Source organism: Sarcophilus harrisii, chromosome 1, assembly GCF_902635505.1.
Source record: "Sarcophilus harrisii chromosome 1, mSarHar1.11, whole genome shotgun sequence".
Lineage (NCBI taxonomy): Eukaryota > Metazoa > Chordata > Mammalia > Dasyuromorphia > Dasyuridae > Sarcophilus > Sarcophilus harrisii.
The window spans coordinates 23,479,430-23,502,514 of NC_045426.1; the positions used below are offsets into that span (position 1 = coordinate 23,479,430).

At 38.4% G+C, this 23,085-nt stretch overlaps 1 protein-coding gene across 2 annotated transcripts in view; it reads left to right on the forward strand.

The window, feature by feature from the left end:
* Positions 1 to 23,085, forward strand: part of PTPRG (protein tyrosine phosphatase receptor type G) — a 771,239-nt gene that overhangs the window by 738,837 nt on the left and 9,317 nt on the right. For both annotated transcript variants that reach the window (XM_023498086.2, XM_023498087.2), the window contains 6 exons: positions 1,061 to 1,207; positions 4,261 to 4,354; positions 5,268 to 5,344; positions 5,901 to 6,029; positions 15,029 to 15,175; positions 16,266 to 16,408. In XM_023498086.2, coding sequence (XP_023353854.2) covers positions 1,061 to 1,207; positions 4,261 to 4,354; positions 5,268 to 5,344; positions 5,901 to 6,029; positions 15,029 to 15,175; positions 16,266 to 16,408 — 737 coding nt within the window. The remainder of the gene's footprint in view (positions 1 to 1,060; positions 1,208 to 4,260; positions 4,355 to 5,267; positions 5,345 to 5,900; positions 6,030 to 15,028; positions 15,176 to 16,265; positions 16,409 to 23,085) is intronic.

Below are 23,085 nucleotides of genomic sequence, written 5' to 3' on the forward strand. Positions count from 1 at the left end.
GACTATTCATTCTGTTTGTATTCACAGTAATTGCCTATAACAGGATCTTAATAAATGCTTGTTGATTTATTGAGAGCAGAAGGATAAACAGGGACAAAACAACACAAGATGGTTTTGTTACTACCACATGAAACTTAATATCTCCTTTTCTTTCTTCCTTCCTTCCTTCCTCCTTTCTTCTCTCTTTCCCTTCCTCCTTCCCTCCCTTCCTTCCTTCTTTTCTTTTCTTTTCTTTTCTTTTTTAGTATGTATCATGAAATTCAGGGCAACTAGGCAGTGCAATGGATTGAGTGCCCTGCCTGAATTCAGGAAAATCCAAGTTCAAATTCAGCCTCAAACACTTCTTAATTATGTGACTCTGTACAAGCCATTTAACCCTGTTTGCCTCAGTTTCCTCACCTGTAAAATGAACTGGAGAAGGAAACAGCAAACTAGTATCTCTAACAAGAAAACCCCAAATGGGGCCACCAAGAGTTGGACACCACCAAAAAACAAATGAAAAACAACTGAACAACGTGAAATTCACAGCTTAATATACAAGAAAAAAAAGGGGGGGGGGGGGGGAAGAAGACTATGAATGTCCCTAGCTCTGTTGTGAAGATATAAGAGACATATTTAATGCGCATTATTTATTCTCTAGTTCAGAGTCACAGAGGCATTGATTAAACAACTAGAGAAAATTTCTAAAGTAATATGGAAGGTTGTGTATATGTATATATATATATATATATATTATATGTAATATATAGCATAATTTATATGTGTATGTGTATATCATAGAGTATATATTTTATATACATATATAGCATATACATATAGTCTGCCATATTTATATTATAGCTTTAAAATAGATCTATGTACTATACATGTATAATATATAAATATCTTTCTATGTGCTTATATATATGCACATATAAGTATGTGTATAACATACATAAATTCATACACACAAAGAATCCAAAGCAAATGAATGATGATTTTGGGTTAATCTGGGAATCTTTCTACATCTGTCTCCAGTGAATTCATGATTCCTAAACCTGACTGACCTCTTGCCTTGTAGGAGCAGTACATTTTCATTCACGATGCCTTGTTGGAAGCCATTCTGGGAAAGGAGACAGAAGTCGCCTCCAATCAGCTGCATAGCTACGTCAACAGTATACTCATCCCTGGCGTGGGAGGGAAGACACGTCTAGAAAAACAATTCAAGGTAATGCCTTTCATAGCAGAATGTCTAAAAAAGAGTCATAAAATGAAACAGCAATAAAATGGTCTAGCAGATTTCTGGCCTTTCCCAGCCTGAAATCAATGGTCTCTGGACATTTTTAGGTAGACTGATGTGTTCACGGTAAAATTCCATGGATATATTTGAACTGTGTTGAACATAGAGGGCAAAGAAAAGGAGCAAGGGCCCACCAAATTGCAGGATGGGAATTATAAGGAACTTCTATGTCTGAGTAATATAAACCATATAGGAAAGATTGTTGTTATCATGTTTTTAATAACTGGTCCCTGAGTGACCTCATCCAAAGAATAGTCAATTTTCCTAACAATGTAAAAAACTAAGAAAAGAACCAGAATCATCATTAACTACATTTTTGGTCAGTTTGCCAAGTAACTATCAGATTTACCAGCCTCTTTCCTCTTTGACTAGCCTAGCTGACCTTTGGCTAATGTAGATATTCCTACATCCTTCCCCACTAAAAACAATCTTTCTAAAAATCTATTGTAACAAATGACTTATCCTATTTTCAATAAAAAGCAAATACTTAGTAGGTGTTAAGTATTAATAGTAAATCTCAAATTTTCTTTTATTACTAAATATATTGATTTTAATATTCAAATTACTAAATAAATTATATATTTTAAATATGTAACATGAAGTTCAGGGGCAGTTAGACAGTTATTATTAAATATAATAAATAATTACATTTATGTTTTGATACAGCTAAGAGGTGGTATATTGTTATAAATGATAACATACTGAAAAACCATAGCATAGTTTAAATCTTTAATAGCCTGTAGGAAGAAATCAGAATAAAATAAAACTTAATACAAAATTATCCCCCCTCCAAAAAAAAATAAAGCCATAAGTATTTTTCACAAAGTTTTGCTTTTAAGCTTTTAGATAGGATTCAAACCCCACAATAACCCCATTATTGATTAAATTCACCTTAAATCTATTATAAAATACAAAGAGATGGAAGTGTCACATGACTGGTAGGATTTCAATAAGACTTTGGAACATCATGAGCATACATGTGCGGGTGTGCGTATGTACATGTTATTTCTCCCAGTAAAATGGAACCACTGTAAGAGGAGCAGTCATGTCATTTTTGTATATCTACCCCCTCCTGAGGCCTACCACAGTGTCTGGCATATAGTGATCACTTAATGAACACTTCTTGATTATTGATTGACTGATTGAGTAGCACATACTATGTGTAATACATTTTGCTTGGCACTTAGGGTGATTGAAAAATAAATGAAAAAGCATTTCCAGTGTATGAGGAGAGACAGGAGGCAATAAACACATATATAGTAAAATATTATTAAAATTAAAATATCCACCAGCAAGTATTCACTAAATGCTTATTATATGCCAGGCAGTTTTCTATATTTAGGGAGTATAAGTGCAAAGAATGGAACAGTTTCTATTCCAAATGATCTTGTATTCTAATGGAAGAGAGAATGAGTACATACGTGAATATATATAAAGAATATATAAGAGGCAGCAGAGGAATAGTGGGTAAAAGACTGAAATACTGTCAAGATGGTGGCAGCATGTGATCAATCTGGGTAGTTTTCCTTTCTCTGATTATATCCTCTCCAGAAACCAGCTCCCTCCATTTGAATCTCTGCTTCAGAAATGGAACTGCCAGGCCAATTAGAGCAGGTGCCAAATGATGAGAAAATGATAAATGGGCCAGCACTGCCTCCGTCTCCACCCTTGCTATGGTCATATGGTATTTCCATCTCTTTCACTAGTAAAGCAGACACTTGGCAGTCCATTGAACAATTAACAGCGGGGACATAGGAGATTTTGAAACCCATCTAAATGCTTTGAATAATTTCTTTATGAAAAATACTTGAGGTGCCTTCTCTTGTAATTTTTTCTTACCTTTTTCTATATTATCCATACTATTTGCACATCATCCAGCATGTGCACTAGCTCAATCAGGTGGAAAGCTTTACAATTGGTTCTTTCGGGGACCCTGAGCACCTCAGAAACTCAAATAGAAAGGGGGTTCTTATAAGAGTCTGGAAAAGCCCAGGCAGAATAAAAATCCAAGAATCCTGCCCAGATGGAGTGAACTATTTGCTGGCCTCAAAGCCAAGAAAACCTGGATTTAAGTCCTGCTTGTGATACATGCTGGCTGTGTGATTCTGGGCAAGTCACTTAACATGTCATTGCTGTAGTACTCCAGAACTTCTTAAACTTTTTCCACTTTTGACCTCTTTTCACCCAAGAAATTTTTGCATGATTCCAAAATAAACAGGTGTACAAATCAAACATTTGCTGATAATAAATCATAATTTTAGGACATCACACATTCACTTAAGAGATCTCAGATGGAGTTTAAGAAGTTGGACTCTAGACATTCTCTGAGATTCTAAATTACAGATAAAGTGCTGACCTGTGCTGGTTGGAAGGAGGTTAGTAACTTGAGAATTCCCTTTGCCAGTGTAATCAATCACTGGTCTAACCTTAATCTCATCCCCAGTCCCCCACCTTCTCATCATGGGATTACCATTACTTTTTAGAAAAGAAGGTCTTTTTTGTGTAGGGTGGTGCTAAGTGATAAATAGACAGGACATAGAAAATTAATGAAATCAACACTGAAATTAAACTGATTTTTTTTTAATCTGATAAGGAATAAGGGATGAGAAACTGTATTGGACAGCTCTTAGCTAAATGGGTCTCAGACTATGTGGTCATACCACAGCCCAATTCTTTATTGTTAATAATTCTGCAAGTCAACTAATCAAGTTGCTCTCAAGTTAAGAAGCATTAATTAAGCATCTATTTTTTGCTCCAGGGATACAAAGAAAGGCAAAAACATTCCCTGCCCTCAAAGAGCTCCCTGTCCAGTGAGGGAAGAAAGCCTACAAAGCTCTTATTCTTTACTTCCCAAATGTGGAACTCCACCACTCCAGGAACATGGAATTGGTTTTGACCAGTTTTAGATCTTCCCATCCCTAGTCTGGCCAAGTAGTTGAATGAATGCTGTGATTACAGAATCATGTTTTGTTTTCTTTCAGTTGGTCACACAATGTAACGCAAAATACGTTGAGTGTTTTAGTGCACAGAAAGAATGTAACAAGGAAAAGAACAGAAACTCATCCGTTGTGCCAGGTGAGCCTGTCAGTTAACCAGATGATGACTGGGAGTGGGGTTTCAGTCATGGATTGTCCTTGACTTCTGATGGAGAGGTAGCTGCTACCATGGGGAAAATATCAAGATTTTTCTAGTCAGAGCTACCTTCCCAAAACAACTGGATGCTAGGCTGCATAAGCAGGTGGTAGCATTCATTAAGATCTGACAAAACCAAGTTCAAATCCAGCCTTAGACACTTATTAACTCTATGGCCCTAGGCAAGTCACTGAACTTTTCATGTAAAAGAAAGGGGTTGGATTTTGCAGTTTCCCCTGTCTCTTCCACCTCTACATCAATAATCTAATTTATCCTATGTCTGATTGCTTCCTGTCTAGAGGAGGCAGGAGGAAGGAAGAAAGAGAAAAATTTTGGAACTTAAGGTTTTGCAAAGATGAATGTTGAAAACAATCTTTGCATGTATTTGGAAAAATAAATTATTATTTTATAAAATTTAAAAATCAATAATCTATAATACAATTGAGGGGAAGGTATAAAGAATCAGCAAAAATGCTGGGTCTGGGTCTGAAATCACACCCAATTGTGTGACATTGGTCAAGTCATTTTACTTCCTCACCTGTAAAATGAGAGAGTTGAACCAAATGACCTTTAAAGCTCCCTTGTAGCTCTAAATCTATGACCTAAATGGATTTCTAGTTTTTGTTTACTTCAAGTTTCTAAGTAGTGAAATTCTGCAAATTATTTTAGCCAAGTTTGTATCACTCAAGTCTTCACTTACTTTGATTGGAAGGATCATAGATTCCAAGCTGGAAAGGATCTCAGAGGTCCTCGGGTTTAACACCCTACTTAACAGATGGGGAAACTGAGAGTCAGAGAGGTTCAGTAGCTCTATTCTGTATAACAATGATGTGATGTTTTTGTTTTCCCACCATAGCTGAGCGTGCTAGAGTAGGGCTCGCACCCTTGCCTGGAACGAAAGGAACAGACTACATAAATGCATCCTACATCATGGTGAGACATCAACTCTTAATTATAAATTTTATATATAGCATATATATATACATATATATGCAAGTAATATATATATTGGATATATTACTTATATATGTATATATAAGTAATTACAAATAAAATCAATTAAACCAGAAAGGGTTAAGAAAATGGTCCCAATATTGGCTGAATTCCTGGTTCCCATAATGCTGGAGGAAAGCATTTTTATTTCTGGGGTATGGAACTTTGAAGTGAAGGCAGCTCAGGAGTTGGGGACTCAGAAGTCTTTCAAAAGTCAGGATGAGCTCTTTTCCGTTGTTATTTTTAAGATAATTCATTTTGATTGTTAATTTCACCCTTCCACATGTTTGAATAAATGTTGAAATTAGTGTTAAGCAAAAGCAGCCGAGGGAATTGCCAATGAAAACTGAGCTGGAGGGGAAAGTGCCTGCGTGTTAGCAAAAGTCTATTTCCAAAGACTGCCTTTTGCAAACCCATTAGCGCTCTCTCAACAGAACTGTCTGTGTCAGGAAGAACGCAGGTGTCAACTGTGGAATCTTTTCCTTCCCCATTAAAGGGCTATCATAGGAGCAACGAGTACATCATAACCCAGCACCCTCTGCCGCATACCACGAAAGACTTCTGGCGGATGATATGGGATCATAACGCACAGATCATCGTCATGTTGCCAGACAACCAGAGCTTGGTAAGGAAAGTGTGATGGTGGCTGCCCGTGAGCGACAGGGCCATGGAACTTCTTGGCTATCTTTGCAAGCTGGCTCCAACTGCACTTTCTAGAATGATTTCACGTGATTCCTCCTTGTGTACTCTATATGACTGCTAACTGTTGGTCTCTTGCTCTTTCCCATCCTTCATCTCCCAACTTCATACCTTTGTATAGGTGGTCCTACATGCCCCTTTCACTTCTGTCTTCTGGAATCCTTAGTTCTCTATGAGACTCAGCCATGAGATCTTGCATAGGCATTTCCTATCTCTGAGTATTCATTTTTCATTTATAAAAGGAGAATGTTGGATTTGATCATCTCCAAGGTCATCCAACTGAGGCCTTTCTCAGTCTCCCTGTTCACCTACACACACATACATGCACATATATGCAAATATACACATGGATGTTTTATGTTTTTTCATCATATATATGTATATGCATGTGTGTATATATATATATATATTTCCCCTCACACAAGGGTTCTTAGCCTTTTGAGGGAGGTGTCATGAACCCTTTTGGAAATCCAGTAAAGCCCTGGGACTCCTTCTCAGAATAATGTTTCTAAATAATTAAAGGACATGCCATAATTCAGCAGCTAGAAGTTAGTCAAAATAAAGATCTTATTTATTTTTCCCCATCCAAGTTTACAGAACCTCTGATAACTCTCCAAGGCCCTTTGCCCTAACAGAATATAAGCTCTTTGAGGGTACAAACTATTTTCATTGTTTGCCTTTGTAGCATATAACAAGCTCTTAATTAATGCTTATGCAATTGTATTGAATTTTAAAGTTTAAACAAGTAATCTGCCTCTGACATTACATATATGACATTGGACCTGGGTTTCCTCATCTGTGAAATGAGAAGACGGCTACAGACAGCCCCTGGGATCCCCTCCAGCCCTAAGACTGAGCTCCATTGATCCTTGTCATGGTTCACCCCACAGATGTCTCATGCCTGATGTTTGTCAGTGCTCTGCCAAGGAAGGAGACAGAGATCTTTGAACCATGGAATAGAATCCTGCTTCTTTTCCTAACTCTGCTCCTGGTGATTTTGAAGGCATTATTTAATTGCTCCATGCCTCCTTTTACAGAGCTGTCACACACTCATCCCTTCAGAGCAGGAATGGTTCCAAGCATAAATTATTTTCATGGAAAGTACAAGTATAAATGCGTGACATGGTAGACTCGCATCCCGGCTCCGACTTTCCAGTAGGAGGTGACAGGAGGGATGGGTTGGGGAGAGGGAAGCGGATCTGTAGAGGGAGGGCTATGAACATAACCTTCTCTGTTCTTCTGATACATTATTCCATCCTCCTCCCCATGGACCAAAGTAAGAGGCAGATTGTGAGAGTGAAGGGGCCTCTTACTTTATGACCCTCCACAAATCAATGACCTCCCCAGGCCCTTGTTTTCTCATGTGCAAAGCAGAGGTCATAGCTAGTCATAGATTTAAAGCTGGAAGGGGCTCTTAAAGGCCATTGAATTGAAGCCAGGTGCCTCATTTTATAGGTGAGGCAGAGAGACATTAAGCTCCTTGTCCAAAGTGACGCAGGTAAAAAAGGGCTGAGTTGGAGTTTGAACTTAGATTTTCTGGCTTAAATACAACAGTGTTTCTACCACAGCCAAAGGTTTAATAATTCGTGAGGCACTTACCTCATGGAGTATTCATTCGGAATCATAGTTTTGTACTTGAAAGAAGCCATCAAATCAAACACCTTCATGTAACAAATAAGGAAACTGAGGTCCAGAGATATTTAAGGGACTTGCACAAAGTGACATGAGTAGCAGAGGCAAGATTTGAACTCCAAATTGAGTGCTTTTTTAAAAAACTGATCCATATATAGCTTTCCTTTTATAATACAGGAAAATAGTTTTAAAACTAAACTAAACTAAAACAAAACAAAACCTTTAAAAAAAAGTCCTAATTATATATAAAAGCTAGGTGATATGAGCATAGAGTGACAGGGTTAATATTGTAATCCTCATGGATAAGACAGGTATACTTTACTCTAGAATTGCTTCTGCCTTAAGAAGTAGCAGCAGGTCATTAAAATGACCGTGAGAACTATGAGATCAGAAAGAGTCTTGAGTCTCCCCAAAGAGGAGCATGTGGCTGAGAGCATGAGTCCTGATGACATGCATTTGACTCGCTTCCCAGAGAGTAGGAAGGGGTTTCTTTCCTCCGTTGCGTTCTGCTGGAGTTCTGATGTCTGCCGGGCACGATAGGATGAAAACAGAGCTGGGGGATCTGAAGCCCAAAGTTGGGGCGTCAGGTTCCAAATGAGCTGGCAGCAGGGTCCGCTCTGCTTGGCTGGGTGCTGAAGGCTGTTGGGCCAGGCTGGTTGGGAAGGCATCCATTGGTTAGCTAAGGCAGGACTCTGGCTCTATCCCTTAGCAAAGAAGGTGCTCCTCCAGATCCACTTTGGAGCCTCTTGGTGTGTCACCAGGTACAAAGCCCTGGCCTTCTGGGAATTGATGGCTAAAAGGAATTACCTGGAGCAGGGTATTAATGCTTCTCTGTTGGAGCCATAGAACCAGTATCTTGACTCAAGGTTTCCTAGTGCTGCAGGCCAAAAAAGAATCTGCTCCCCTACCCCACCCCCTGGTTTAACCTAGAAGCCACTGATCTGACTGATTTACAATAAAGATTCTATTCCTAGTGCTACTTTCCTCAAATATGGCCATATTTTTAGTATAAAGAGAAAAGACCTTGACATATAACAAGTACTTCATAAATGCATGTTGGATGACTAACTATGGAAATTACAGATCATAAGCAGCAAGTCAAAGAACTAAGTCCATGATCTGCTTTGGCTTAATTTGGGGCAGAATGTGCCAAAGTTGTCAGACACCTGAACATCTGGATTAAATATTTAGTTTGTCATCTTTTTGTTTGGCCTTCACTGGACAGCTCTGGATGTCTGGCACTGCAGAACAACCCAGTCTCTGTCCATGGTCCTTCCTTTCCCCTGAGCCCCACCTATATGACTGGGATAATAGGATCTAATTATTTGTTACCTAAAAAAACTTTTTTTTTTTTTACAAGCTTAGATTTTACTGGTGAATGTAAGGACATTGTCTTTACCAGTACTGATCAGCAGCCCCTCTGCCAATCGAGGTGCAAGAGGGTCACCTGCAGTACTGAGAGATGTCACAGAGCTGATAAGCAGAGACCAAAGGCCTGCCTGACCCTTCCATCCCATACTGTTGGTCTTAACCCCCTCCACTCCCAGCCGTATGGGCCAGAAAGATTTTCTGTCTCATTTAAGTAATTAAACTAAAATCATTCCCAGACAAAGAGATGTAATAGGACAAAAAGGAAACTTTTATAATAGAATTGTTTTGCGCATGGCTTTCTGCTGCTTCCTTATTGGCTTTCCCCTTTGGATATAGCAAAGAGGACCTGAGTTCAAATGTGACCTCAGACATCTACAAGCTATATGACTCTGGCCAAGTCTGTTAATTCTGTTTGCCTCAGTTTCCTCCTTTATAAAATGATCTGGGGGGGGTAGGAGGGGAGAAGCAAATCACTCCAGTATCTATGCCAAGAAAACCCCGAATGGGATCATAAAAACTTAAACATGATTGAACAACAACACAGGGACCTTCTCATTACTTCCTCACCCTATGCCAGAAACCACTGGGAGATAAATTGCCCTGAGCGTTTTTTTTTAACTTTTTTTAGTAATAGTTTTTTCTTTTCAAAATACATACAAAGGTAGTTTTCAACATTCACCCTTGCAAAACCTTTTGTTCCAAATTTTTTTCTCTCTTCCTTCCCTTCATCCCATCCCTAGACAGAAAATAATTCAATATATGTTAAACATGTGCCATTCATACATATATATATATATATATTTCTGTAGTTATCATTCTATACAAGAAAAATCAGATCAAAAGGGGAAAAATGAGAAAGAACAAAATATAAGCAAACAACAAAAAAAGGTGAAAATACTATGTTGTGATCTACATTCATCTCCCACGATCCCCTCTCTAGATGCAGCTGGCTCTCTCCATCACAGGTCTATTGGAAGTGACCTGAATCACATTGATTCAGCTTTTTAACTGATTGGCTTTTTAGAAGATCGCTGCTTAAGCAAATTATAATTTTGAGTTGTATCTGTAAGTTGGATGAAATAGTAGATAGAGTGCTGCAGTTGGAAATCTGAGTTCTAATCTTGCCTCTGATTTTTACAAGCTGTGTGACCCTGGATAAATCACTTTAATGCTATGAAGCCTCATTTTATTCTAAAGGGCATTCTAAATGCCCTATTTATTAGGGCATTAAATTTGATGACTTCTAAAACTCCTTCCATACCTAAAGCTATTTTATTATGACTGCATGCTGAGTTGGAGACATTAGTCTTCCTTAACTAATCAGTAGTTGCTCTAAAAGGCAGTATTATGTATTTATATATACATACAATGAACCTGAAGCCCCAAAAATGAGATTCAAATCCCATCTTATAGGAGACATAGGCCTACTAGCTGTGCAATCTAGGCCAGTTCATGAATTTGACTGAGGCATTTAGTTGGCACAGTGGGTAGAGCACTGGTCCTGGAGTCAGGGTTATCTGAATTCAAATCCAGCCTCAGACACTTCAAGGTCTGTGCCCCTGAATAAGTCCCAACATCTGCATGCCTCATTTTTCCCAACTATAAAATGGGGACAATAGCATCTACCTCCCAAGGTGGTTGTGAGGATCAAATAAAATAATATTTGGAAAGCACTCTGCAAATTTTAAAACTCAATATAAATTTTAGCTATTATTATTATTATTGATTTCTATGATCCTTAAGTCTCTTATCTGTAAAATGGGATTAATAAGTTATACTGACTATTCCTAAGTAACTTTGTTGTGAGCAGAGAACTTTGTAATCTTAGCAGAGTATATAATTGTGAATCACTGACATTGTTAGCTTTAGTTTATTATTCAGTAATAATCAGCCCAGAAGCTGCTAGTTTTGGAATCGGGCCTTATTCTCAGCAATCCACTGAGCCAATGTACATTGGGAGAAGGAGTTTGGGTGGTGGGCCTGGAGTCAGGAACATTTATCTTCCTGAGTTCAAATCTGGCCTCAGACATTTACTGGTTTTGTGGTTCTGGGCAAGTCACTTAATCCTGTTTGCTTCAGTTCCTTGATAACAAAATGGGCTGGAGAAGGAAATGGCAAATCCTTCTATTATCTTTACCAAGAAAGCCCCAAATGGGGTCATGAAGAGTCAGATACGACGAGATGACTGAAAGGGAGTTTAGATGGCAGTTTTTTATTCCCTCTGTTCTCCCACAGGCAAATGTTAGTCTGTCCTAAACAACATCCATCCTGATTACTCAGGCTATTTCTTAAAAAGGAACTAGTTGGGACACCAGCTTAATCTCCAGGTTATTATAAAAACACCTTTTGTTGTGATTTCAGGTTCTGCGTATGCCACAGTTGCCTCTGCCATCTCATTTAATCACTCATCATTCACAGAACATAGCTTTAGGCTTTTGGGTTTTGTTTTGTTTTGTTTTGTTTTGAGATAATTGGAGTTAAGTGACTTGTTCAAGTCACACAGCTAGTGTCAAGTATGAGAGGGTAGATTTGAACTGAGATCCTCCTGACTTCAGATCTATCCTTCCTTTTCCTCTCTCTTCTTCCTTCTCTTTCCCCTCCCTTCTTCCTTCCTTTTCTTTCTTCCTCCCTCCCTTCCTCCTTCCTTTCTTTCTCCCTCCCTCCCTCCCTTCCTCCTTCCTTTCCTTTTCTTCTTTCCTTCCTTCCCGCCTTCCTTCCTTTCCTTCCTTCCTTCCTCCTTTATTGCACCATCTAGCTGCCCCCAGAACAAGCATTTATTAAGTACCAAGTACTATGCTAGATGCTGGATTACAAAAACAAGTGTTCCTTTCCTCAAGGAGCTTATGTTCTCTTCAGGAGAAATTCATAGTCTCCCATGGGTTCCATGATCATCTTCACTTAGAAGACTCACTGATCTAGATATCCAGGCTGGATAGATATCCAGAATATATAATTTCCTTGTGTCCTAAACCTACATCACCAGATGTCTAGTGAGTATTTCAGACTCAGTGTTCTGTAGGCACAAAGAACCTGCCCTCTCTGCCCCAAACCCCATTGTTCTTCCAACTACCCCTTTTACTCTCAGAGATACCATCACCCTGCCAGGAGGCATCCTTGCCACAAACTGCATTTTGGTCAGACTTATGTTCTTCATGTTCTGCTCACACTTTATTTGCAGACTCCATGCTGATTCCTTGTTGGTCCCCTGTCCCTGAAACGCTCTCCTTCCTTGGTGCCACCTGTTGGAGTCCCTGAATTCCTTCAGTCTTTGTGACATTGTCCATGAGGTCTTTCCAGACACTATGGCTTTCCCTTCCCCAGCTACTTTTTATCTGCTTATGGGTTTTATGTATTCCTAAGTGCATAGTTCGTGTCTGTGATTAAAATATAAGCTTCTTGAGGGCAGAAATGATTACACTTTATCTCCAGAACCCAGCACAAAAGCTGGCATACAGTCAGTGCTTAACCAACAGTCATTATTAATTGATATAAAAAGCATACAAATACAAATACAGAATAATTTAGGTTCCAGAATATGCTTCCTGCAGGAGGTGACATGGAGGTTGAGTTTTAAAAGAAACTGTACGTTCTCAGCATGGAAGGCAGTCTGTGGGTTGGGGGAACAGAGTGCTCACTATTGCAAATTATCCCCCAAGACAGCAAACCCTTTTGCTTGCCTTTATCCCAATTAGCTCATTTATTCCTTCCAATAAGATAGGAAATCCTGACATTACTTGTATTCTGATTCATTTGGAATAACTTGGCAGAGATCACTTTACTAATTCACCGCCCTTCCAAAGATCCCCCATTGCATTTGCTGGGCCAATCAGTATTGATTCTATGACAGTTCTTGCCTTTGTACAGACCAAGCTCAATCTCTGATCTGTCTCAGCCCGTATGCTGAGTTTTAAAAATAAAGTGGATTTGGCAATAAGCTATTGAAACATGAAAGGGTGATGAGTGTTATTGGGCCACTGGCTCATTTTTAATTCCCAAGTGCAGGATGAAGCAAAGTTCTCTTGATTGGGTACATTGTTGCCTTTTTTTTTTACCTTCCTGAATTCCTATGGACATGATGCATGTCAGCCCCAAAGGGTTTTGGGAGAAGCCAAGCCGTTTTGGGAAAATTTCCAAACAAATCTGCAAGATTTGGAGCAATTCAATGTGTATTATATATTTGTCATTTTCCTTTATTACACTGAGAGTGAATGGCAGCATAAAATTGTGAATAGATCATTGCCCTCAAAACCAAAATTGACCTGTGTTCAATGTGTCCCTCCTACCCATGTGGGCTGTATGATTATAGGCAAATCACTTAAACCTCTCCTTGTTCCCTTATTCAGACTTGAGGTGCCAGTCCACACAGGCAGCCCAGGTTTCCTCATCTATGAATGTCCTATATCAATGACATCACTAGCCTAGCCCCTACCTACATTGGGGATTAAAAAAAAAAACTACCCACTTCTGCAATTACTTTATTTACCAACGAGTTCCCTAGTTGGCAACCCACTCTCAAAGATCACAAATAACAGGACCAAGCAGTCACTCTCTTAACTTTAGCCTTCCATACTTTGCTACATAAGCCCAAAGGTTGATAGATTTAGGTAGGGAAGTGAATTGAGCGGTCCTCTAATCTGACCCCCTGATTTTATAGAGGTTTATAGAGAGTTAGTGGCAGAGAGCCAGGATTTGAATCCAGGTACCCTGAACCTGGCACTCCTCAATGTTCTATGTATCTTCTGGTGTATATGGTATGTGGGTAGATAGGTATGAATGAAATAAGTATACCCTGTATAAATTCTATAGATAGAATAATGTAGTGTAAAATAGTCAAGAGATCTGAGTTCAAATCTAGGTCTATCACTTATTACCTACATCCCTTAGGCAAATTCCATAAAACACTTAGGAGTCTCAATTTCCTACAAAAAAAAATGAGGATATGGGATCATGGAGGTTCTCTGTGGTACAATAGAAATTCAATCACTGACTTTAGAATGAAAGGGTCTTGGTTCAGATGGCCATATGCTGACCTATCCTAGCATGTGAACTCACTTAGCTTTTCTGGGCTACAATTTCCTCCTCTCTAAAATAAAGAAGTTAGACTCAATGGCTTCTAACACCACTTCCAGCTCTAGATCCAGGATCCTGCCATTCAGGGACCTTTAATATCTAAAGTTTTGATCCTATAGGAAGAATGATGGATTTATACAAGTAGTAATCTAAAGTCCACCTTCTCATCCCTAGCTCTTAGGATCCTTGTTGTTGTGCTCCAGTCATTCGGACTCTTCATGGACCCCATTTGGGATTTTCCTGGCAAAGATAATGGATCAAAGATAATCCTGGCAAAGATAATCTGCTCATTTTACAGATGAGGAAACTGAGGCAAACAGGGTAGAGTGACTAATCCAGGGTCATGCAATTAATAAGTGTCTGATGCTGGATTTAAACTCAGGTCTTTCTGATTTGAGGCACTGTGACCTATCCAATGTGCCACCCAGATGCCCCTTAGAATCCTTAGCTTCCTTCAAAATACAACCCAGGTACCATCTCCTCCATGAAGTCTTTCCTGATCCCCTCAGTTATTAGCACTCTTTCCCTTTCTACCTTTCCCATCCTCCCCACTCCCTCTACAAAATAAATAAACTCCTTGAAGAGAGGGACTGTTTTGTCCTTTGAAAACCAGTGCCTTTCCTAGCGTCTGGGACCATAGTAGATGTCTGTTGAATTCAGATTTTGAATTGATTATTTAAATAGAAAAGAAGGGGAGGAGGAGGAGGAAGGAAGGAAGGAAGAGGGGAAAGAAGAAAGAAAGGAAGGGAGGGAGGGGAGAAAGGCAGAGAGAAAGAAACAGAAGATATTGGTTATGATCAAGAAAAATCAAATGTCTCGTGCTCACTGGTAAAATGCACTTTGTTCCCCTAGGCAGAAGACGAGTTTGTGTATTGGCCGAGTCGGGAAGAATCCATGAACTGTGAGGCCTTTACGGTGACCCTCATTAGCAAAGACAGATTGTGCCTCTCTAACGAAGAGCAAATCATCATCCATGACTTTATCCTCGAAGCAACACAGGTAAAGCCCCCCAGAGCAGTGGATAGTGGGCTGCTGGCAGGCCTCCAGATTGGCCTTCCAAGTCACATTGACTGTCAAAATGAGGAGGCTTCCCACCCCCTGCCTCCATGCACACTTTTTGGGAGAATTAAGCGAGCTTATTTTTAATTTCCCTTACCTTTAAAGAAATCTTTATGATATTTTTTTTCAAGCTGAGTGCAGCCTCATCATGTGCAGTAGACATAAAGGAGCATGCTTAGCCTAGTTACACAAACAGTTGGCTGGAGCTTCTTCCTGCTCTGTCTGATGTTGGAAACATCAGCTTCAGAAAAGCAAAAGTCAAGGATTTCTTTAGGTCTGTGTGATTGAGAGCCCAGGCAGCAAGGCCCACAAACTGTCGGTGACCAGTCCCTGGGCCTTCCAGTGCCCTGGCTAACTCTTAGAGACTCGAGGCCGCAGAGTGGATGCCCCTCTGCATTAGGATTGGAGTTCCTTTACAGGAGGTCAAGGCCAAGCAAGAAAACAGAGAACTAAGTGAACACTTAGAATTCTTTTAACCCATCAAGGGATGACCCACCCTCCCATTTTTTTATTTACTTTAAATAAATGACTTTTACTTTGAACTTTATAAACAACCAAATCTATTTTCTTTCCCTCCAACCTCCCCAAAACTCCTTAAAAAAAATAAAAGAAAAGAAAAATCCTTGTAATAAATAAGATGTAGAAGTGAAACAAATATTGCATTAGCCCCCCTCTGTAAATATTTCTTTCTGTACCCTGAGCCTACTACTTCTATGACAGAATATTCTCTACCCCTCTTTTTTGTATCCCATTAATAGGTTAAACAAGGAGGCAAGGGAAGGGCCCTTGTATTTTGTTGAAAAGTCTGAAAAATTATATCTCAACAAGAAGCTCTCTCCTCTTATAACTTATTGGTTTCTTGATAGAATTAGGGTATGGCAGTGGTCTAGAGCCCTAGATAGTCACTAGTGTCCTGAGTTTGCTTCTTTTTGCCTTTGCCAGAGTTCTTGTTCTCTCCTGAAGCAAGCTGTTGAAACTGTAGAGCATTGGATTAAATGGATAAACTTTGATCTGTTCATCTTGATTTTAGGATGACTACGTCCTAGAAGTCCGACACTTCCAGTGTCCCAAGTGGCCCAATCCAGATGCCCCAATAAGCAGTACTTTTGAACTTATCAATGTCATCAAAGAAGAGGCCTTAACAAGGGATGGGCCCACCATTGTTCATGATGAGTGAGTATATTTCTTCATTTGAAACATGAATGCATTTCATGAAGTAGTCACTACTATAGTGGAAGGAAGGTGAAAATCCATTTCCTTTTTTGTGGATTTAACTGATTTAATTGTATTCACAAACACACATGCCCATACACAGATAGGACTTTCTTGTTAAGTTACATTTCATTAACATCGACATTGAAACTTACTGATTGTTTACACCAGACAATATATCAATAAGATTGTAGTTCTCTTAGAGATGGAGACCATGTTTAAGGCCACAAGGGAGCTCTTCTTTAAATACGTGTCGCTTCCACATATTACAGAATTTCAGTTGGTTGGAGGCCATTTAGTCCAACCTATACCTATGTCATCCAGTATCTAAAGACTTTAAGGGAGAAAAAAGAGCCCACTACCTCCAAAGAAAACTAATTTCCACTTCTGGTTAACTCTAATTGTTATAGACAGCTTTAAGCCTAAACTGGACTCTCAGCAATTTAGACATATTTCTCCTCATTCTACTTGCTTCTTAGGTTCAAATCTCACTCTGATACATTCAGACTGTGTGATTCTGGGCAAATCACTACACTAATCTGAGTCACAAATATGGAAATATATTTTAAATGACTGCACATGTATAACCTATATCAGATTGCTTCAATCTGGGGAAGGGAAAAGAAAATTTGGAACTCAAAATCTTACAAAAATGAATGTCAAAAATTATCTTTATGTGTAATTGGAAAAGAAAATATTATTGAGGGGAGAAAAAGACTCTGAATCATGGAGAAGGTGCCAACCTGCATTGGTAAGGGTTCACCCTTATCTAGGAGTTTCCTATGCCAATAGGCCCAGTCTCTTGTTCTATTGCTTTCTGCCTCCTGAGGCCAAAGGACAAAGCCTAATGCTTCCTCCAGAAGACAGAAAGCCTTTCACATACTTGAAGACAGCCATTATGCCTTCTCTTCCTCCTGCCAAGATTTTTCTTTTCTAGAAGAATTTTTCTTAGTTCTTCAGTCTCCTCCTGATGTTTTCTATTTTCTTGTTGCCTAATTAATATTGGTATAGCTTATGTGGCCCTTATGTTACCATCACAATATGTCAGGAGATTTTTACTTTTTGTCTTTTTTATGTTGGACATCACAGGACCTCATCTAATCTCCTTATTTTATATTTAAGGATTCAGGTGACTGGCACAAGGTCACACAGATAATAAACAGAAATGGATTTCAACTCAGATTTTCTGACTTGTTGGTACTCTTCTTATTGTATGAATAACTGGGAAACAAACAACCAAAAAAAAATCAAAAAAACCTTGCAACAGATTGCTCATGACCTTTCCAACAGTTGCCTGGTGCCTTTGTTTCCAAGGACAAGCCAAATCCCCAATCTCAGATTCAGAACATAATGAGAAAAAAAGGGGCAGAGTCACATAAACCTCATGGTACTTGAATATAACTCATTGTCCTTCGTAGTGGAAGCAGGGCCACAGAACCATTTTTTGACCCTGGGTCCAGTGGTCCATGTGTCTCATTGATATTTAGATAATAAAGCACAATTATGATTGTTTTATTCTGCTTTCATTCCATTGATTTTATGAGTACTTGGAAAGCACAGTTGAATCTCAGCGCTCCTATTGACTTCAATTACTCATTATGCTTGTCCATTCAAAATCTCTGGTCAACTGAACTTGTTACTATCATAAGTTATTAAGAGAGGCAGGGTGGAGTAGAAAACATCAATGTTTACCCCAGTTTGAATCTCAGCTTAACTAGTTATACAATCATGGAAAAGGCCCTTGACCATCCTAAGCCACAGTTTCCTCTTCTGTAAAATGCTACCTACCTCATAGAGTTGTAGAAAAATCAAGTCAGAAAATGGGAAAAAAATGATTTTTAACCATGAATATAAGCTCTTCTGTATTTTGCTCATGGATTGCTCACCAAGTCTCAGAACTTGAAAGATTATGAAGGGATGAGTTCTTGATCAGACTGGAGTAGAGGGAGCATCATGGAAAAGTAGAGAAATTTCTGTGTTTTTTAGTATGTGCCATGAACTCCTTGGAAGTACCATTTCTGTGGATCCTTTGGAACATATGTTCCCAGATATTTTGTTCAAAAATACTTTTTTTTAAATGATTTTCTCTTGTCAAGGTTTTACTGGGACAAAATCAACCTCCCGTCTTGTTCTGGCTCAATATCATTTCTTTTGGCTTAAATTCTCTATATTTATCATCTTAGATGTTCAGCTGGTCTCGATCTCTGGCTAGATTGTGTCCTTCTGGGATGTATCTTCTGTGATTGTCTCTCCTTCCTTGTGGTCTTAAATGTTTGTCTGCTTGAGGTGGGATAACTTGTGGTACACACCACCCATAGTACAGATTTCAGCTAACTTCAAAAGAACCAAACCCAATGGTTGACTAGCTCTAGGAGTTATATATGAACCTCATTAATATAAGCTACTTCAGTTACATAAGATAGAACAATCCCTTACTGAATGATACAGTATTGATTTTTCTTGGGTTTTCCAGTCATTAAAGTATGTTATTAATTGTCTATCACACTTCCATGTTAGAGTAGTTATCAGCATTCCAAATCCTTCTATTACAGGAAATCCCACCTCACTGGCTGTTACTTAGACAAAATTAACCTTATTTCTATCTATAACTCTTGTTTTTATTTCTAAATATATCCTTCCTTTCTTTCTTTACCAAAGAGATTAAAAAAATTAAAGAAGAAAAAAAAAGAAAAGCAATTTAGTAAACCCAACTACATTGGATATTCCACACTTCTCATGAGCCATCTCTGAAAAGAGAGGAAAAAGGCACATTTTTCACATCTTCTCTGGGTTCAAGTTTGGTCAGCTAATTCAGTCAACCAGACAATAAGCAATTATTAAATGCCTGCCATGTGCTAAGTATGTGCTAAAGAATAGGCTACAAATGCAATAAAACAAAAACAAAAACAAAAAAAAAAAACAGTTCCCCTACTCTTAGCAACCTCATTGTGACTCTGTCTACACTGAACAAAAAGCAATGGAAATAGGGAAAACCACACAGTTATTTTTATCCCTGTAGACAGCTTCTTCACATAAGTCAGGACAAAAATTCCATCATGGAGCCTAAAGCATCTGATTATACTTTGATCCAAAAAAAAAAAAAAAAACCCGGAAGTGTTACTCAATTTCTACAAAACTTTATGGTGTCCAACTGATTCCCCCTTTTGGGTCTTTTACTTAAGTTTTTCCTCTGACTTGACTTTCCCCCATATATACCTCCTGGGTTTTCATGAGCTATGTTGATTCCAGGAAAGTTCTATCATTTCTGCCCTTGAAATCTCATGCTCACAGTTCTGTTACAGTGGAGGCATTTTAAGCTGATGGAACAAACTCCCCTCATGTTTCATGGCACTGTTAGACCTCTGAAAGTGCTTAACTAGAGATACTCACCCACATATGGCTTTCAGGCAAGTTTGTTGGTGGTAGGGAAGTCTATACCAGATGCTTAAAGGTGACACCTCTAGATGTCAAACAAATGTAGCTGAAACTGAAAATGACCCCAGTGTAAAAGCTTCAGCTTTTCATTCCTGAAGGACTGAAACCTCAAATGTGCCCTAACTCAGTGGATTTTTAAATGACAGTCTTAGGAAATAATAGTTATTTTTATTGTGAGACATTTAAGGACAGATCTCTAAGAAAGGGGAAAAAAATTCATCTGTGAGGGACCACTAAAATACAGTATCACCTCACTTACTGCAGAGTGCCAAGTCCAAATAGGTAAATTGTCCAGATAATTTGTCTCCAAAGCATCAGCTTTCGTTTAAATGCTTCTAATGGAACTATTTCTAGAATTGACTGACTGACTGACCCTTCCCAGCTTCATTCATTAAAAAGCTATTAATTCAATTCTTGATGACATGGGGTTATCATCACATGTATGCTCATTGCCCTGTTTCCTTGGATAGTGGCAGCAGTAAGTATGGGGAGCTTCAGGGTGAAAGAGAGCTCAGATAGAATGACTTTTTGTCTCTCATACCAAAACTCTTGACACCATAAGATCATCACTGAAGTCCAAACAACTCTAATGTTTTTCTCCGATAGAGCTCCTCCCTCTGCACTGTTTTTTTTTTTTAATTAAAGTTTTTCACTTTCAAAATATATGTATGGATAAGTTTCAACATTCACCCTTGCAAAACCTTGCGTTCCAAATTTTTTCCCTCTCTCCTCATTTCCTCCCCTAGATGGCAAGTAATCCAATATATATTAAACATATGCAGTTTTTCTATACAGATTTCTACAATTATCATGCTGCACAAGAAAAATCAGATCAAAAAGGAAAAAAATGAAAAACAAAACAAAATGCAAGAAAACAACAACAAAAAGAGTGAAAATACTATGTTATGATCCACACTCAGTTCCCACAGTTCTCTCTCTGGTGCATCAAGTTTTTCACAAACCTAGTAGTAATAATCATTATCTGCTTCATCAATTTCCTTCCCTTCTTTTCAGAAGTAGAGAGGGGACTTAGTGAAGAATATCACACACACTTTCATAGCTAATGTCCTGTTAGATGATTTTGCTAACTTGCTTTTTTTTTCTTCTCCCCCATTCTCCTTATTTTTAGTGAAAAGGGTTGGCTTTGTTATAAGAGTTGAGGAGGTAGGAGAGACACATTCAAAAAATGAAGGCGATGTTTAAAAGAATAAAAAGATTGATGAATTTGTGGTCCAATGGATAGAATGTCAAACCTAGAATCAGAAAGATTCATCTTCCTGAGTTCAAATCTACCTTTAGACTCTTACTAAGCTGTGTGACCCTGGGCAATTCACTTTACCCTGTTTGCCTCAGCTTCCTCATCTGTACAATGAGCTAGAGAAAGAAATGGCAAACCAGTCTAGTATCTTTGCCAAGATAACCCCAATGGAGTCACAAAGAGTTAAATGTGACTGGACGCCAACAAAATGTGCTCAACATTGCAGCAGGCACCTGGGATCCAAAGAAAAGAAAGTGAAATATTCCCTGATCTTCTGAAGCTTTATTATTGTAGACCAATATTAGTTCTGAGATGGTTTTAGGTGAAAGCCAGAGGCTTCCATTGGCTTCAGTCCATTTCTCTTCTTCCCTAACTATCATGCTATATTGGAGCTGTTAAGACAGTGAACTTCTGTTGTACCTCTGTGAAATGATTACTTTGGAACACTAGTCAAAGCTCTTTAAGATTTTTCATAAAATAGTAACTTTTATTAAATTCTTAACATTTAAGGGACTGATTTTTAGAACCAGAGTTTCTGTTATACTCCATTTAATGAGCTTTGACTTCCATGCACGGGATACTCTGTCCCAGATACTAAAGCTCACACTCATTCATACTTAGTGCCAAGACTTAATCTTATAGCTCAGAGATATTCTTTTTTTTTTCAGTTGGCTTACTCTGAAATAAACATTATTTTCAGGACATCAGACTGCCTTTCTCAGTAGCTGAATCCACCTCATTATGGCCAATTAAAAAAAGTACAACTCAAGTTCCTCATGGTATTCTGAGTGTCACCCATTAAATGACTAACATTCATTGAGGATAGTAATCAATCATTTAGTAATCCCCCCCAAAAAATATATTTCTCTCCATCATACATTGAGCAAAGTCACTAAGGATAGCTCCTTATAAAAAGAATATTACTCATTTCCTGGACAAATACCAACCATCCATCTCCTCAATAGAAAATAATGGTAGGCTCATTTCTTTCAGTCAACAAAGATATCCCAAGTACCTTTTATATACCTGGGCTCTACTAGTGCTGTGAAAGTATAGCACATAGCTTAAGGTAATAAATGCAGTTCAGTTGTGCTGGCTGCTGATGTTCTGTCCTTGCTTCAGAGCTTTAGCCAGCTAGGAATATATCCCAAGTATGTGTTTTCCTTAAAGTTCACATTAACAGTCCTTCCACTCACCTCCAGTCTTTCATTCACAAAATCACAGGATTGAAAACTAGAAGATACCTTAGAGATTTTCTAAGCCAATCCCCTCATTTTATACACAAGGGAATAGACCCAGAAAGGTTAAGTGCTTTGGTTTAAAAGTCATTGTATCAAAGCCAGGATTTGGTATTAGGTCTTTTACCTCTGAGACCAGTACTCTTTCCAGTCTCCTAGATGTTATTTCCCATCTTGGTTAAAAGAGAATTTCCTTCATTTCCTTGCAGAGTCTTAAAAGTTAATCTTTTTTTTTTTTTTTTTTTTTTTGTCATCTCGAAATCTCTTATTCCCCCAGGCACAGTTATTTTTTTTTCCCAAAAATTCCCTCTGAATATGCAAAAGAGCTTTGATTTACTCAGTATCTTCCTGGTATAGGAAATCTCTCCACCAATAAGATATTAAGTTTTAGTCCATTATTAACAGAATGGAGATTGTTGTGTATAGAATATATGCAACCACTGGGCTAACCATTGGTTAAATATTTCCTTCCTTAGGAAAAATATCATAGCTTTAGATGGCTAGAATAGACCTTAGAGGTCATCTAGTCTAAACCTCTTTTTTTTAAAAGATGTAAATCTATCATTTAGTAGATAATCCTAAGGACTAAATCACATAGCTATTTTACTCCTAGCTTAGCGCACACACACAAACACACAAACACACACATAGACACACACACAGTCCACCCAATATTCTAACCCATCAATCCCAAATTAATCTGCCTA